Here is an 18,960-nt window from a genome sequence, read left to right as displayed (position 1 = left end):
AGAAAATAAGTTTTTATAAGTTTTATGGTTACTCTAGTTCGTTTCACCTTACGATGAACCGCAGACGATGGCTCGAGCCGTCCAGGTCAATCAATGGCATGTGAGTGTCACGTGACCTTCGGAAGAGGCCCAGCAATGCGCGGGGCACGTAGTACGTAGTCACGTGATACGTCCACAGTGCCGGACTGGCTGGCGGGAGGCTCCTACGCCCGTTGCGCTCCATCGTAAGGTGAACCCTGGTATGACACTCGAGCGTAGGTATTATGTTCTTCATATCACTAAAAAAAAAAAAAAAAAAACTCATACTGGATGGATGGATGAATGCTAACGGCTGTACCCTTGTAACGGGGGGGTAGCTTGCGTCACCTTGCCTAGAGACCAGAAATATGATTCCTACCCCGCGCCCTTCGGAGCCAATTCCATTCACCTCTGCATTTCTGTAACTATCCCCAGGCAGTGTGGGATGTTGCCAAGATGACCTTTGTGCGTTCCGGCAAAAGGAACTAAAACATTCCCCTCCCCTGCCGACTCCTGCTCCCCGTCGAGGGAGTCGCCAGTTTTCCTCTGGCCAAACTTAGTGGGCGTTACCCCAACACCGGGCCCACTGGAAGACAGGGTTGAGACTTGAGGCCGGGGCCACATCTGACATCTGAGAACAATGTTTCTTGACCAGTGATTCTCGACCGTTGCATATTTCAGTGTCCGCACGCCTAGCGAAGAAACTTTCGCAACACGTATCATCCTTCGTAGTTAATGGAAAGACGTTCTTGGAAAGACGGCTCGTCTTTAATAACTTCGCGAACTCCGGGGACCGCATTAAATCCCCGTCCCTACCGAAACGACTGCGTACGTGCTGTCTTCAAAAGAGGAGTATGTTAAGTTAATCCTGTTCATGATTGAATCTACAGGACAGAAAAAGTATGCAAAAAAAAAAAAAAAAAAAAGAAGACATAAATCACACTTACCATTAAAAGAAAAAAAAAGAAATGGAAAGCGACCTTTTTGTTTCTTCTCGGTGTAGCGGCCTAAGAGGATCGAAGCCCCTGGCGTTAAAATATTTTCCCGCACTACTCCGGCAATCTTTGCTTCAGAGGGACCGATTAATGATGCATGCTTCCGCGTTGTCCAAAATGAGAGTACAAAGGCTATAATGGAAGATGCGACATGGAAACGAAAATACACACAAAAAAAAAACACACACACACTACGATGTTAATGCAACGGAGAACGAAAAAAAAAACATCACCCTCGATAGACTTTCTAAGATACACAAAGATTGCTCAAGGAAGTGAAAAGTAACGACGAGCGCGGGGTGCCAGTAAAACTAACGAGTCTTTCACAGCAAAAAAGATTAAATAAACGAAACGGAGTTAAGCTTTGTGTAAAAGAATGACAAAAAAAAAAGTCCAAATATAGCGCAAGTTTGTCCCGCTTCAATCTGCCACTCCTAGGTGAGAGGTAGTTTATAACACCATTAAAATCGATTATTCTGCCCCATTTCTTTTTTTTTTTTTGGCGCGTATTCCTCGAATGGTGGAAGAGAGAAAATATTTGCCCGACCACGTCCGGGCGGGTATTATCTCTAACTGGCCTTCCGTCGCAGAATCGTAGGAGTACATCGGATGCAGGTTTGACTTCTTCTGGATCGGAGGGTCCCACTACTGATTGAACCGATGGTCCTACTGACCATTAAACGACTCGGCTATTTTGCTTTATTGTGCTTAATTCACCTTCTGTTTTATTTGTTTTACTTAATACCTGCATAATTCCTAATAACCTTTTAGACCAGCTGGCACAATTTATTCGGGTTATTCTGTATATAGTATAATGTACAGGACATTTCACTCTGTATATAACTCCCCCGTATTCCCCTCAAGAAAGCGAACACTAAGAGCAGCAACAACAACAGCTCTAATCTGATTTGGACGACACGCCCTGTGAGCATGACCTAACAAATCAGAATGTTAACATTGGTGCAATGAGTGAAAGGATACGCATTGGGGGGCACTTAATGTTACCCGGAAAGAAAGGACGTTCTTTGCGTTATTGTCAGTACAGGTGTTTCATGAAATGGTGTGATCACGACTGGGTTAGCTGAGGCCGAGATCTTTATGCCGGACCTTCGATCATTGAGCAGACAAGTTACCCCTTCAAACTGTTCTTTCGCGACCATTATGAGTGCCTCCATAAAAAGAGCCTACATTGGCTGATGGCCACATCGGTGTACCAGAGCTTCGAGCCATCATGCGTGAAAATGGGCGCTGAACTTGGATGTTTTTCAACCGTCCCTGTGGCATTTCAGGGGTTCGGACCATGAGTGAGCCGAACCCCTGTATCTTCCAGAGAAATCCACCGTAGGCACAAATTCGACAAGAACGCTGTGTCCGCGGCTGGGCTTCATGCCCGATCAGTGCATCGAAGGATGCTCTTTGTCGAGACATCCACAAGGTTCCTCTTTTATGCCAGCTTGTGCCGCGTGGCGTGGAGAATTGTAGGGCCGTTGCGACGTACGCTCGGGCCAACTCGTCTGCGATCCGCACACCCTGGAAGCGGCACGATTCCTCCTCAAAGATAATAGATTGACGAAAACATAAGAAAGCCGATGCACACGCTATATCTTCACGTTCGAAAATCGCAAAATGCTGCACGCAAACACGAACACATTCTATACATAGAAACTCCTTGACGGCGCCGCGCATCGCACTGCCGTAATTCGCGAAGAAGACTGTGGGGGCGACGCGAATTTCCGGAATGGCCCTATAATGTTCACGAGCCTAACCACACGTTTAGAGTACAGGAGGTGGAAGTAGAACATACCAAGGAATACAGGTATCTGGGAGTGACTCTTCAAGAAGGCCCGCTGTACTTGGAACTACACGAGAGGAACACCCTAAAAACCTCCAACATCCGAAAAGGTCACCTGTGGAACATGGCAAAGTATTCCTATAACCCATACACCCTTGCGACGGCACTGTGGAAGAGTGTCGCAGTGCCGGCGGTCATCTATGTTAACGACGCAGTGGTCTTCCAACAGACCACCCTGAAGACACTGGATCGCCATCAAGTGGAAATCGGGAGGTGGGCACTGGGCGGAAACGGGGCAACTGCAAACCTGGCCGTCACGGGAGAGATGGCCTGGTCGACTTTCAAGCAACGGGATGCAAGGGCCAAGCTCGGATACCTCGGGCGCCTGATCCACATGCCAGACGAAGCGTACGCCAAAAGGACATTCCACTACGTTAGATACCGCAGCAGCAGGACGAACTGGTCAAACACCATCGCCAGGCTCGACTCTGTGTACAGCAAAGGGACAAGGCGACATGAGGCCACATCGGAGAAAAGATGGCTCAAGGCTGTGACAGAGGAGGTGAACGCGATTGAACTTGAGGCCTGGAGACAAGCGGTGAGGAAAAAGCAGAGCCTCCAGGGCATCTACGCGCTCCACAAGTCTGAGCCGTCTCCCTGCACACACTATCGAGGGGACCATGAAAGTGCGCTACTGTTTCAGGCATGGGTAGGAGCGCTGATGACAGGCTGCCGACGTGCCCAACTCTTCGGAGACACCGACACAGCCTGTCATTTGTGCGGGCAGTCAAGCGAGGACGTCCTCCACGTGCTGCTGTGGTGCCCTGCCCTAGAACACTGTCGACCACCCTGGGCGACGAGCGAAGAGAGGATTCCCGAAATGCTGGGATTCGGGGAAGGAGCCCACGGTTCACTAGCAACCAAGCGCATTCTCGTTGAATGGGAGAGACTGCGTCTGATCACCAACCAGTGAAAGTGTCCCAAAAGTGGGAAAAGCTAAAACAAAACAAGAACTAAAACTTTTACCTGTGTCGGCAATTTGAACTTTTGCTGACCCCCCTGTCTCAAAAGGGGTTAGGTACCGCCAACTAACTAACTAACTAAACAACTATAGAGTACCTCAATGTTGCTGAGCTGGCAGCTCTCTCAGAGTGGGGACTACTTCGTCGTTTGTTAGCGGAGTCACCATCTGGCCTCCCACTCATATGTAGCCGTCTATGAGCTGTTTAAGCGTTACTTAGCATAATCAGCTGTGAAACGACGCGGAATAACTTTCATAACACGTGACGTAACGCTTTCCGTCAAGTATACGTTTGTTTTCGGTGCCGCCTCTATTGATAAGGCAGTAATATTGTATAGACAACTGCATTTGGGACGCTTCATTGAATTACGGGGTCGAGAAAACCTCTACTTGGAATTATTTATCACGACCTCATCAAGTGCCTCCTAATTCGGCTTTTTCATGGGCAGAAGCCTATCCACCGGTCCCACGAATATAAGGTCAGCGCATGGCGGAAAATGAAGTGGTGGCCAAGGCCAGGAAAAGGCGGAACTTGCCTTCCGCAAAAAATGTCGCCAGTCTAGCGAGACGCAGTCAGCAAGCATCACTGAGGCCCTCTACGGCAAACGGACATGAGCTCTATCATTTACGCATTCCAAGCATTCTTCTTCAAAAAGCGTGCAAGTTCCATCCGAATTGAAGAGCTTCTTGTTCTTCAGTTCGGGAGCCCTCCGGAAAACGATAGAACTGTTTGGTCAAGAAAAAGTAAATTTTAATAAACGTCAGATGAGTCTTCCGTCGCAAACAATCTTTGACCGGAGTTTTGTCTAATGTTCCGACTCGTCGGCGGACGTTCTCAACGTAACTCAGGATGGAAGAAATCAGTTTTCTGCAACGGTGGCACATGATACCTCAAAATTTCGTTTCGTGAAGTTTTGGACTTCTGAGTTGTTATTTTAAAAAGCCCACAACTCGAGAAGGCACAGTTTTCTTGTGTGTTTTTTGCTTTCCTCGTTGCCGCAAGATCGCCAGCTGTGTTCTTCAGCTAGGTAAGTTGTTCTGTAGTTACTGACACACTCAAGAAACGCAAGGCGTAGGATGTAGAGACCATATTATCAACGCGACACAGCCAATGAGAACGCGTCATTCGTTGATAAAGAACGTCGAAGACCGAATCATGGAGCATTTGGGAGCGTGAACAATTGCCGCGCTCTGTTTTTCTTAGGCTTTCAGTGTCGTCTTATATCCACTTACGCCATCAAACGGAGTGCCAGAGATATTGTAGGAAAGCGCGCGTCGGCGACAAACCACCCGGCTTTTTTTTTTTAATTTTGACTTTGTTATTTTGTATCACTGAACTGAACTTTGCGATAGAAAACTATAACAATAAAAGAAAAAAAAAACGCACAATCGCTACGGAAAGTTTAAATGTGCACGCAAGACCCTCGCAAACCTGCTTCGGTTATTTGTTTTATTCTGAAACATAGGCTCGTATGTTTGCGGTCTTCTGCTCGTAAGCTATAAAAGTCGATGGATGACCTGCGACCACCTCCAATATATGGTTTCATATGTTTTGAATCGAGCTCGCCTTGAAGTGTTTTATGAGGTGAGTTTAAAGCCTCACTATCGCAATTACAGCACTTTGTGCTCACATGAGTAATTTCTGAAGCCAAGGCCTCGCGAGAAGTACCTGTAAAATTTTTACATAAAGTATAGTTTTCACATACTGTTGTGTAACGTCTTGGAAGCTGTCTTTTCACATATATCGTGATCTTACCGGCTCCTAAAACATGATGCCCCAATCTCCCAGGGAAACGACGCTGTTCATTTCAGCCGTCGTTCACCTTTTTGAATTTTTTTTCGCCAAGACGCAGACACACTCACCAAGCGGTTGCCCCTCAAGATGAGACTTCATTAGGGCTGCCCTTCCACGGGGCATCGCTTTGTCATGGCTTCGATGGAGGGGACACTCAGCAGGCACGTCCACAGTCTTCTTGACAGGAATGGCGAAAAGCCGCCTGAAGAAAAGACAAAGCGACCAGGTTGGCACAGCTCACGGCGGTGGATGAAGCGGGCTGATTAATAATGGCACTGGGAGGTTAATGATTATGTTCACACCTCCTGCTTCGTGATCTGTCATTACCGACATATTTATTGGCAAATGCCGTGAACGCATTGATTGCGGAGCCATAATACGATCCCCCCCCCTACGTTTCTGTAGAGCGATCTTAAAAAGGAACCGGATTCCTCGGAGTGGCGGATCATGATTTGCTGAAACCGATGACTTTTTCAGTGCTTTTAGGAATCTAAATAGCGAAACTTCGGTGGCTACTGTGAGGCATTCTGAAAACTGTTTTATTTTTTTTTTAACAACACATTTGTGTAGATTAACTTTTTAAATTAAGAAATTATACCACACAAATTGTATAATTGTAATGTTTATTCTGGCAGACCGTTCTCGTTTTATCAGAAAATATTCACCGGTACACTAAAGTAGCATTATTCGGTTCACGCTTGGACCCCCCCCCCCCCCCCCCCCCCCCCCCGGTTTGTGACTTTGCACAACAATTTTCCTTTGCGTATTTAGAAAAAAAAAGAAGAAGAAGAATATGCATAAGATTCAACATATGTTACACCATAATGTGGTTGCGAGCTGCAAGAAAATATTTTTGTTTTCTGTCTTATCTTTGTTTTCATAAACTTTTTTATTGGTTTGATGTTTAAGATTACGGAGGCCCAAACATCCTGCGAAGACGCTCCAACAGTTAACACGAGAGTTAAGCGGCATTCTTGCAAATGGAGAAATCCTTACAGGGATGAGTGCGACGTCGACAGCAGGCGCAATAGACGACTTCCTAAATCCCCCAAGTGCACCAGCCCGCACTAGAGGAATCATGGGAACGGTGGTCCTTCACTTCCCAAGGGATCGGTAATTTCGACCAATTCGATGCTTCCACGCTTTTGAGTGTAACCCGGATTCACCCTGAAGAGGCGTCCTGTAGAGTCCGAAGACCAGTCACATCACTTTTAAAAATTTTCGCAATGTCACCGTTTTTTATATTGCGCATGCTATCCACACTTCTACCTGGATGAGCTGCAGAAATCTCTTGCAATATTATAATTCTCGCACAACTTCAAAGACATTCATATTTACTTAGAAACACTAAAAATGCTATAAACAGCCGCACTGATTCGAAGCTAAATCCTGGTTTTGGTTGCGAATTCTCGGCTTTTTAAGCGATTTCTGTGAAAACAACTATAACGAGAATGATATCATTGTAAAAAATTTCTGCAGCTCTGCCAGGCAGAATTGTGGATAGTATGTACAGTATTAAACACGCTGACGTTGACGAGAAATTTTAAAAGTGATTTGTCAGGTCTTTGGGCTCTACACGACGCTTCTACAGGGTGACTCCGGATTACACTCAAAAGCATGTAAGCACCGAAACGGTCTAAATTACCCAGCACTAAGGGGTTGAAGAACGATCGTTCCCATGAATCCTCGAGTGTAGGCCGGGGCGCTTGGATGATGCAGCAAATGGTCTATTTCCTCCTCGGCTTCGTCGTTCACTCCGACGATGTGACGGTTGAAAAAATGGCAGCGTTTGCCGTCCGATTTAGCGGTTTCGACACTTTATATCTCCGCAGACGAATTTAGCAAGCTCTACATTTGACAGCAAATAGTTAAACGACGAACATGGCGGAGACAATGAGCTTAAAAATACCCTCCAATCGCAATGAAAAAGGAAGACGAAGCAAATGTTACTTTCGCACCAAGAAGTATATCCTAAAATATATTGACTTAATTTTGAAATAGAAGAACTTCTTTTGTATATTCATCGTAGAGGTCCACCAGCTGATCGTTCTGCTCGTAAGAAGGCACGATAATTTTGTTGCTCCACCCTCGACGATTTTCGGGGGGCCTTCTTTGATGGGCGGCCTTTAGACACTTCGTCGAAACTAACCTTGCCCGATGAACGCCATGGAAACATCTGGTCTGTCTTCCGAGGGCAACGTCTCTCAAGAAAACACTCAAGATAAGGATCATGCACTACAACGTTCAAAGGCAAGTTTGGTTGCTACCACAATCTTCTGCAACAGCGCCTCTTCCACTTCCATGCCAACCAATGGTAACAGAAGCCGGGGTGCCACATCCCATTGAAGCGCTGATGTCCGAATGCGTATCCTAGAGCGACTAAATGAGCTGAGCTTAGAGTATCGGCACTCTGTTCCCCGACATTGTTGTAAGCGCCGCCATTTTGGTGCTTGTGTAGAGCAGACGCAACTGCCGATCGTCATAATTCAAAAGTGCGACTTCTTCAGCATTAGATTCGGTGTTAGGAAGCTCGTGTAATATTGCTTTGCTTTAACGCTAACTGTTTTAATCATTTCAAGAGGACGGAAAAGCGTTTCCTGTAATTGCCGATAAAGCTTCAGATAACTGGCCACCATGATATTAAGCCACAATATGGCCACGTGTCGTTACCCTGAAGCGGAGCTAATTTAGTCGCACTAGCGGATCCCGTACAACAGAAACATACGATCATGAAGCTTTTACTTCAACGAGCGTCAATAACAAAGAAGATCCTTTCCTCACCTACAAGGGTAAAAAACGCAAGTACGAGACTCCTGACGCTTCATGAAGTGCCGATATACTACTGGTGAAGCGCTTCGCATACGGGCTCACTGTGATCTTTGTGCCTGCAGATCCCTGATTTATGATTGTGGGCACCCTGGCGGCTTTTCAGCCCAGTTGCCCGACTGCGGGGCACAGGTGGCGAACTTTCCCGCGTGGCGGCGGAATCAAGCCGGCCACGCGCACATCGCGCGCGCCGCCTTGATAAGAGGCGCAGGCAGTCGCTGGCTGGACTCAAGCGCCGCCGGCGCTCTTTGATTTCGTGTTAGTATTCTTTATCTTCATCGTCTCGTCCATGTCCAATTGAATGTAGTTTTTTGCTGTGAAAATCGTTGGCTCCGTGTTATTCCTCCAGGTCGGGTATGGAGCAAGGCAAACCGACCAAAAGATCAGACAATTTAATGCGATCAAGCTCTTATGGGTACTCGAGGCCAAAAACTTTGACGGCATCATCAGCGTCCGCCCAAATGAAATACTTAATATTCTTGCAGTGGACATGAGAAATGTCGAAACAACGGCAACGCTTCTTCGTATGACATCTCTTTGAGGTGTTAAAACGGCGGCAACGCTTCTTCGGATGACATCCGTTTGTGGTATTAAAACAACACCATACAAACCTCATAAATTAACATGGCTGTCGGCGTGATTCATGTTCTGGCAAACAATATCACTGAAGCCGACCTTCTGCGGAAGATTGTGTTATCACTTGCCGTGCTACGCGTTCGCAGAATGGGCTCAGCAAACTCTGGTGCAGTCACATTGGCATCAGGATCATGCCAGATGCCGTGAAACCCTGATGTGTGCGCCATAAAGTGTATATGCGTTTTGACAAACCCACCCAGTGCCAGCATTGCGGACGTCTCGGACGTGTTGCTGCTGCATGTCGCGTCCCCAACCCCTGCTCAAGCGGCGGACAACAACCCGACAAAGATACTTGTCCAAACGAAATCAGATGTATTCACTGTGGGAAAGAGCACCTATCCACCTCCTGACAATACCCACAATTGAAAGACAAAAAACCAGTAGTCAACTTTCGAAGTTAAAATATACTGACTAGCTTACAGATAGAGTCGGAATCAAGGAACCATCGAGAATTTCTTGAAATAAAGAAAGAACTGAGAAACGATATTTTCGGAAAAGAAAGACCCTACCCACAATCCTGACGAACAGAATTCTCCACCAGTCATAGAAGACTTGGAAACCTTCTCAGCGCTACTAAACCAAGTACCGACACCTAGCACAGATGGTTCTTCAAAGAAGAACAAACAGCCACGCCATGGAAACCAAACTGACCATCACACCATTCACCGAACGACGGAAGTGTCACACCCTTCACAACCGTCGACATCGAGAACGACGGAAACACTGATGTGATAGTTTTCTATCACATCTTTTATCCCCCTTCACCAATACACTCATTCAGTTACTCGGTAGATTTGCTCCACTACTACGAGCATGTCTGGTTTGACGCTCTAAGGTGTAAGGAAACAAACCATTGATCACCTCTTCATTTCCCTTCCGAATTGATCAACTCATCATCATCTCTATCACCTCCCTCATCTCATTTTATCCATATCACTCTTTCTCTCCCTACCCCCTTTTCCCCAGTGTCGAGCAGTCTGCTAGAGTCATATACTCAGGCTAACCTCTCGGCCTTTCACTCACCCTCGTTTCACACTCCAGTCACAATCTCTAGGTAAGGGTATATTCAAGTATTTTATTTCAGCACGCTAGAGTTGAAATTTGCGACTCGTCGTAACTTAAAGGGCAACGCACGTGACGTTGACGTCAATGCGACATTAAGAACGTACTCAATCTTTCTTCTTACTGCACTCGAGGCCGTGGTAGCTGCCGCGTCCTCCAACAGTGTACGCAGATTGTCCTTGATCGACTGCATTAGCTTTGTAAGCGCAGCTCTAAAGAATTCCAAGCAGATAAAAAAAAAAAGAAAAGCTGCAACATTGATTAAACTTTACCCGCCTCTGTCACCAACCAGAGTCGGTAATGTTGAGATAGAAAGATGGGCCGAGGCTTCCTTTTGGTTCCCGTTTATTCGGCGCCATTATTCATGTTGGTGTTCAACGAGACAATGCGACCGCATTTTAGGAAACCGTAGGCCAATATTGCGCGGAGAAAGCACCCTGGCCCCCGAAAGAGCTCACGGCGGAATCCCGCTGAGGATAAAGGTCCCAATTTTGTCTTGTCAGTGCCCAAGATCTTCCGAGGTCAATGCCAATCAGGTTCCGCTTTCGCCGCCGCCACCGACAACGACGCATCGGCGATCGCGAACAGGCGGCCGAACCCACTACGTTATGCAGCGACGGCACTCCGCGGCGTTCCCCCCGAGCGAGCGCGCCGACGACATCTTGTCAGCGTCGGCGACGATTACGGAGATTGCAGGGTTGTGCATGCGTTGGTTCCCCGGAATCAACCAACGTCGCGTTCCTGCCTTACTTCCGCTCCCAGGGGGAACAAGAGGGGAGTTCTTTGTGAGCAGGGATCTGAGGACGATGAATGATGGATGAGCTGTGCTGGCGTCTTAAGATGCAATGTGGTCGAGCACGCCCAACTCCCCTCATTTCCTTCATTACTATCGATGAGACGGGGAAAGAAAACCGTCGTGCTGCTCATGAAAGTTATCCTAAAATAAAAAGAAAGCACGTGGAAGTTTGGGCAAGAATAGTTGATAATCTCCCTCATATGCATACGGATTTGCGGTATGAGAGGAAAAGGAGGTGTTCTAATTTAGGCTTCTTGTTGTAATACATATTTAGAAGAAATATCGGCTTGTAGAGTGGTAATAACATGGAGACTCTAGGAAACCAATAATAGAAGTGACGCTCATGTCTCCTGCCCTCCCTGCTGGCCCCCTCTCTAACTGGGTGTGGTGAGCAGAGGGACGTGGTGGGCACTAGCATTAACGAAATCACAAATGAACTTTTGTTGATCCTTCAGGTCGGTAAGTATTGAGTTTACAGTTGTGTTACAGATGATTCTCTGTTCGATAGTGCTGTCGACCCCACATGTCCTCTGATTTATTGCTCCTGAGTGTTGGGACACCATTGCTTTTTTACTGCCGTGTTTTGGAGACACAAAAAAACAAATCCGATTCCTGACGCAGCAGCGTGGCTGCAAACCCTCCTAGAGTATCAACATAAAATCAATCAAATTATATTCGAGATGAGGGAAAAACTGACTAGATTAGAAGTAGCCATGTCAGGGATGACAGAGCTCACAAAAAGTCTTAACGAGACAAAACAAAAATTGAACAGACGTAAGAGCATAGACAGCATAGTAAGGAATAGTCGAAAATTGTCGGCGTAATAATCTAATCATTCAGGAAATTTAGGAGGCGTAATATAGACCGGAACAAACACTGAGAGGTGAAGTGGTCAACCGCGTGTAAGTGATCGACCGTAAAGAACTAAATAAAAAAGTATTATGATGCGTGGTCCAAATGTGGGTGCGGCAACTTTTCAAAAAGTGGATCTGACAGGGCATGAAAAGGCTGCAACACTGGTGGTGTGAGTGTATTCGGAGCCCGAGGAAGTATCTTGTGAAAGTGGACCTAACGGCCTTTAAGTGGCGACCGTATGCAGCAAAAAATTAAAAAAAAATAAAGTGGCAATAAATAAGATGCACCTCTTGTATTATCGCGCGTATTGGGGATATTTTGTTCATTTTCCTACTCAAATTAACTTAATACTCAAAAAAGAATCGCTGGCTTTGATGACTGCGAATTAAAGTACAGCCCGAAGAGCGGATGAACATGTGCGACGGCATGTCACCAATAAGCATGCAAAGGGACGGACACATGCGCTTTTTTCTTTTTTTTTTTGAAGATAAAGCGAGTATAAATAGCTTGGGATTCATATAACGAATTGCAAGACGCGGAAAATTTAAATGCCATAAAACAAATCCGAGTTCTTTTCTTCTTTTGTGTTTCAACAACACGCCGCAGAACCCTTCTGTCGATTGCTCGTTTCTATCTCTATGGTTACGAGCCCTATCTGCAGATGATGGAATGATTTAGGTCCCAATGTTTATAGAGTGAACCGTGAAGATGGCAGAGAAAACATATTACTGGTTTCACCGCGTCGTATAAATAAACTGTGTATAAGTATCAATATTCATATCGCGAAAGTTGGCGCACGTATACACACAAGCCCCCGAACTCGCTCTCTTTCGAAATATGAAGTTTAATATAGATACAGTTTATTTATCTGGCACGATGCTACTCATAATTTGTTTCTTTAAGTGCCCGCTTTACTGATTATGAAACGCACTTATATGAAGCGAATTAAAATAAAATAAAAACAACACCAACCCTTATTTTAGATATGCAAATTGTAATGATTGGGAATGCATAATTTAAGGAGTGATGGTTTAAATTTGTTTAGAAGATATTAAAGAGTCGTTTCGGAAAATCAGGGAGACCATATTATTTATCAGGAAATTAGCGTCGCGTAACCTGACGTCCCGTGACTTCATGTTGTTACGTAACACCCAGACGAGACATCATGACGTCGAGACGTCATTGGCCTCGCGTGACGTTACGTAACTTCAAGTCACAAGACGTGGTCACATGACGTGACATCAGCGAATCAAGTAGTGGTGCCACAATATACACCGACGTCGATTTCCTCCGTAACTTTAGCGCGGCAATGCACGAACGGACAGGAATCTGGGATTAGGGGGTTCCGTTAAAATCGTTCTATGCTTTAATATCTAACGGGATATTCCACTGCCGTTCATACAACCTCAGAAATAATAGCCGACTTCTTTCCTATCTGTATGCAAGTAGCCACCCCTTGGAGTTTGTTGAGGATATACTCTGGAGTGGTGTTGGTTTCCGTGGAGTGACCGGGGAAACTCTGGAAATGGGTGAAATAACAATCGCGCACTTCACCAGGAAGGGATGAGCACACAGGGTAAGATTCTCTAAGTAATGAACGAGAGTCCAGCGCTTGTTCATGAGTTTTTTGCCAGCTTCCGTTCGCCGTGTTGCCGCTCTATTTCACGCAACTAATTAACGTCAATGTTTTTTTGAAAATGTATCTACCTGAACGGGCATAAACTGACACAGATAACATAGTACTCCCGAGAGGAAGGAGATTAACATTATCTCATAAAATATGAAAGCAGCAACTAAGGGCACAAAAATATTGTTGCTAATGCAATTAATGCAAAGGTGGAACGAGCTGGACAAGGACAACGATAATAATCCCTGGAGAAGGGGTACAAGCGGGCAAAGGAGAAACACAAATTTCCAAACTATGTTTGAAGCTGTGTTTGGAGGTTTGTGTTTGTCCTTTGTCCCCCTGCTCCCCTTCTGCATGTATTCTAATTGTTAAAAAATATTGTTTCGTAATTTATTTACAGTAATCATAAAAAAACAAATACAAAATAAAAAAAACGCAAGCATGTCGGCAGGAGTAGCCTTCACTTCAAAAAAACGAACGTGAAAGCAAGGGGAGGAGAAACGGCGTTGGCTCATCTAAGTCCAGAATTTATTGCCCCCTTGCGTGCTAAAATAGTACCTTTACGGGAATCCTCCAGGGCCTACACGTATATTGACCGGCCAAGGTTGCAAAGAAACGGTAAAGCTGACGTGACTCGTGTAATTTTAACCGAAAGCCTCGCAAAACCTTACTATTGGATATGATCTCGGGACACAGAAAAACAAAACAAAAAGCACGCTTAAATAAAGTATGAAACCCTCCTCATTTTATGGCACGTTCACCTTCGCTTGGGGGGAAAGTGCGAAGATGACGAGTTAAGGTTGCTAGAACGGTCATAGGGCCGCACCAGCGCCTGACTGAGCTGACCTACGAAAGTTGCATGCCCACACGACGGGCGCAATGGCTAGAAAAGTTGCCTCACCGCTAGGTGATTCCGGAGAGTGGGGACGGCAACGTTAGCATAAAAAGTTGATAAGAACCAGAATAATCTCCGTTCTTTCCTGCACACAAAAGGTATTTTATTCTATTTTCGCTTTTGGTGAGGCTTAATTTTGATATTTTGGCCTTACGCGTGCCCTACACACCCCGTGCAAACAAAAAAAAAAAAAAAAAACCTGTGGGCGTGTTTTTTTTTGTTTTTTTTTGTTTTCAATATTAATACATAAGTTAGAAGAGAGTGGGGAGAAAGGAGGATTTCTTATGGCCTTAGAAGTGTGACCCCGTTCGTATATAAATAACATCGCCATTTGCATCACAACGGGGAAGGAACTTCTTTAGGAAAAGTCTGTCTAAGGCGAGGTGGAATTGCAATGCTGGAGTACGTGCGTTGGATCTGGGGAGAGTCATCAGACGCCGTAGATGTCCGCCTGTGTTATCTAGAAGTTCATCTAACAGTCTATTATTGAGCCGTGTGATGCATAAGGCATTAGTGTCAGTGACCGACTCTATTGAGTCATTAGGCGCGCTCGTATAATCGCAGGGTGAGACTTGTAAGCCACGCCTGGCGTATTATACCACAGTCACTATACATGGACACGCTGTGGTTATGCAATAACAGATTGACGGGATAAAAACTTTGAATTTTTTTCTTATCACGAGTCTTAAATCAGGCCTTTATTCTAGCACTTCTGTGGACAGACAAGTGGGGCAGTAGATTGAAGGGCGCGGTAATTTAGCCTGTAACGCGCTGAAAGATGTCTGGTAAGATGCCAGTTGAGTGAGAAATTGGGTGAAAGATATGTGGGAGACTGAGAATGCATAGAGAACGTACGTGGCAGAATATCTTTTTGGAAAACGCCCAATTGTGGGTTCAACTTTTACAATAAAACCGTTGAGATCGAAGCGTTTTATTTCGCTATAAAGACTCACAAAAAAAAAAAATCTGCCCATTCAGAGATGTCGTTGAGAGTGCAAAAATGAAGTCTCAAACCAAACGCCCCCGTAATGCCAAGTTTTTTTTAATCCATCTGTTTTTTTTTTTTTTTTACGGTTATACTTTTAAAAGAAGGAAAATTATATTTTCTGGAGTTTGACGTTAACTGTTTGATTTTCTTTCACGCTCAGGCCTAATAAATTGCAATCGCGTAGTGAGTTCCCATGTCAATTCTGGGCGCTGTAGTCGTTCAGCCAGCGTCTGCATTCCTTCTCAATTCTTCTGTATGAAACACGAAACACATGTAAAAAAGTGTGGCGTCGCGTCGCGCCGCCGAGTAGCGTAACAATAGCAACCGCCGCTGACGCTATGATGTGGCCGAATGCTGCTCTGCCACATAATAGCGTGAATGGCGGTTGCTACGGCTACGTCACTCGGCGAAGCGACGTGCCCTGACTTTTGCTCCCACGTCTCACGCTTTACCGTCTCTATGGGTCACCAGGCACACGCGATATCTTTTCGCGAGTTGACTTTCTACTGCCAAACCAGGCCATCCGAGCTACAAGCTGTCTAGGAAAATTCGAATGTTGTTCTTTTTAGAGCGCAGCTCTTAGGGGCCCGTTTCCAGCCTGAGCGGCGTCGGCGTCGGCGTCGGCGTCGGCGTCGGCGTCGCCGTCGGCGTCGGCGTCGGCGTCGGCGTAACCGCACCCCTCCCCCTCCTCCTCCTCCCCTCCTCCTCGTCCCTCTCCTCCTCCTCTCCCTCCTCCTCCCCTCATTATGTAGTATGGTCCGAGGGGGTCACGTGACCTCGGGGGGAGGGGGTCACATGACCTTGGGGGGCGAGGAGAAGGGGGGAGGAGGAGGAGGGGGAGGAGGAGGAGGGCAGTCCGGGGGGTCACGTGACCTCGGGGGGAGGGGGTCACATGACCTTGGGCGGGGCGTCACGTGACTTTGGCGGGGGGAGGGGAGTCACCCCCCGGGGTCACGTTACCTCGGGGGGAGGGGGTCACATGACTTCGGAGGGGGGTCACGTGAACTCGGGAGGGTCACGCGACTACCCCCTCCCCTCCCCCCCCCCCCCCCGAGATCACGTGGCCCCCGCGAGGGGAAGAGGAGAACGCAGGGGAGCAGGGAGGATGAGCAGGGCGGACGAATCCGAATTTTCATTTCTCCGAAAAATTATTTTAAAAGACTCTTATCTCTTGAAGGAAAAGAGTACGAAGGTGGAGGAGGAGGCGGAGGAGAGACGAGGAGGCAGAGGCGAGGCGACGGGAGGAGCTTGAAGGACGAGGAGGCGGTGAAGGACAGGGAAGGGGTGGAGGGGGAGGAGGAGGGGAGGAGGACTAGCAGGCATAATCACGAGGGAGGAGGAGGAATATAACCTCCCCTCGGTACCCTTCCCTCCTCCTACTCAAGAGCTGCGCTCCAATTCGGCGTTACAGAGAGTTGTAAACGGCTTTCACTTTTTATTCCCTATTTTCTTTTTGTTTTCCTACCAAATATGGAGGCACCCGTTCAACCTGAGCAGGGCCCAACCTTCTGGCAGTGACTCAATGGAAACAAACGAACAAAAAGCTGTGGCGCCTTACGCCGCGTTCACACAGTTGCGTTGGAGTGCGACAGCAACTACTTCTTGTTAAGACTGCTTCCAACGAGCTGCTGCTATGGTGACCCTTACGACGAGGCAAGGGGGAGGTGCCGTGGTGCACGACGCAAAGCAGCGCAGCGCAAAGCGGTCGACGCCACTATGTAAACGCCTTTAGAAAACAAAACATAAAAAACACGCTAATGCAGTAAAAAAAAAGAGAGAAAGAAAGAAAAAGGCATCTTTATAATGCTTCAGATGGGAAGAGGTGTTCAATATTGACCTTTCAAATATTTACGATTCCACATCCCACTGTGCAATTTCCCTTTCCCTGCACGCTCATTTTCATCGGTATTTTTCATTCATTCGCTCATTTGTTTTTGTTTTTGTGCTCATGAACCGCTTTCGCCTTTGTAATTATGCGCAACTAACATACAGCAAAAAGGAAGAATAAATTTACAGATTGACCAGAGAAAACTTGAACGCTACAAGAGATGGGTTAAAGTTCATAGATTTGTAAGAGAAAACATGAACGCTGCAAAAGATTGGTTAAAAACGTCAATGCAGGAAGCATCGAAAGTATTATACAAGGTCTGAATGCATGTCATGGGGCAGGTTTGGAAGAACTGACTTACATAAAATGGAAGAGATATTCGCAAAAATCTTCTCGGAAGATAATTATTTATCGCTGAAGTTAGGTCAGGGCCATCAATGACTCCGTGAAGGCATTTGAACAAAAGTATGAGATTTGTGTCGCGTCGTATGGCACTCAAATTTAGAACAATTGTATCGTTCTAAAAGTCTTCTATATTCAAAGTAAACAGTGCGATCCAAATACGGTCGTGAAAAATTCAAAAGAAACGTTTCTGAACATTTTTAATCGACTCTTGGTGCGTAGTCCAACAGAGAAAAACTCCAACTTAGTAATTAATGAAAAGTATAACTGCATAATACAGGCCGACATGGAAACCTCACGTGTAATTCTGGATAATACATTCGACGTACGGAACGAGGCGTTGGCATTGTTATTGACATGTGTTTTAAATGACAGAGAAGAGTCTATATAAACTCCAAGATCACGACTGCAATCCACCCTTTGCAATGGGGCACTGCCGAGTTGGTGACAGAAATGAAAAAGCCTTAGCTTCTTTGCAAATGACATAGCAACAGTCTTAGTGGGGTTAAGTGTCAGCCTATCAGCACGATATGGAAAGGAGTAAAGCACGTGCAATATTTACAGTTCCTGAAAGAGGCACTGGTCCGACTCAGTTTATTTAAATGGTTTATACTAATCGGAACCACTTCAACGTTATTAACTATCTTATATGGCTCAAGAGTATTCCTAAATAGGGACATAATTTTTTTTCTCAATATCCTCAATTTGTGTTCCTATTAGACGACGTGACGTACATAGGAAATGGACATTTGTAGATGTACAATTTTCTTCACTTATTTTATAATATAGTTTAATAATGTCCATAAAATATACTTTTTTCGGCTGGTCATAATAAACAAGCTTCATAACCTTCGAATGATGAACATTTCACGATAAAATGCGAGACAAGCGCCAGCTTTCAATTACCGTAGTCATAACCACTTTGTGGCAACTTGCTCCTTTACAAGTTTATGTAAAAGTGATAAAACGATATGACTAACTTTTTCAAAGAGTTTTATTTTTTGTTTAAATTCGTCTCCAACGAGCTATATCACGGATATAAGTGGGAAAGACAAACAGGCGAGGTACGAAAACATTACTCTTTTGAAAGAAGGAAACTCTTGTGGCATAAATCTTATGTAGTGGGGTGCTAGTTTTTTTCTTTTCTTCCCAAATGTGTTGTTTTTAAGTTTTTTATTGTGAGACAACATGGGCTTTATTCTCTTATAAGATACTTGCAGACGTCAGTACCACATCAAAAGCCGCCGGAATTTATGTTGGTACATTTTTTCCTCTGTTACATGGGCAGAGGCAGTGTTTCCACAATCGCTTGAGTGGATTTGCGTCATGTTCGACTGCACTAATCAAGGTAGTCGTAAACGTGATTGAACGTCGGATGGTACCATCATCCAAATATACCCGCTGTTATATGGAGCCAAGACGAG

The 18,960-nt window shown here is 45.7% G+C and overlaps 1 protein-coding gene and 1 long non-coding RNA gene across 2 annotated transcripts in view; one reads left to right on the top strand and one right to left on the bottom strand.

The window, feature by feature from the left end:
- Positions 1-2,746: 2,746 nt before the first annotated feature.
- On the top strand, positions 2,747-3,778 carry LOC120836910 (the record flags this gene model as incomplete). The annotated part of the gene is made up of 1 exon (XM_040206010.1): positions 2,747-3,778. A coding segment is annotated over one exon (1,032 nt), but the record flags the coding sequence as incomplete, so codon positions are not given.
- A 1,911-nt stretch (positions 3,779-5,689) lies between these two features.
- The window catches only part of LOC120836909, a 237,626-nt gene continuing 224,355 nt past the window's right edge, over positions 5,690-18,960 (bottom strand). Inside the window, exon 3 of the long non-coding RNA XR_005714748.3 lies at positions 5,690-5,823. This is a non-coding gene — a long non-coding RNA (uncharacterized LOC120836909). The remainder of the gene's footprint in view (positions 5,824-18,960) is intronic.

This window comes from Ixodes scapularis, unplaced genomic scaffold (genome assembly GCF_016920785.2).
Source record: "Ixodes scapularis isolate PalLabHiFi unplaced genomic scaffold, ASM1692078v2 PGA_scaffold3__209_contigs__length_174095766, whole genome shotgun sequence".
NCBI lineage: Eukaryota > Metazoa > Arthropoda > Arachnida > Ixodida > Ixodidae > Ixodes > Ixodes scapularis.
This window is presented reverse-complemented; position numbering and strand designations above follow the sequence as displayed.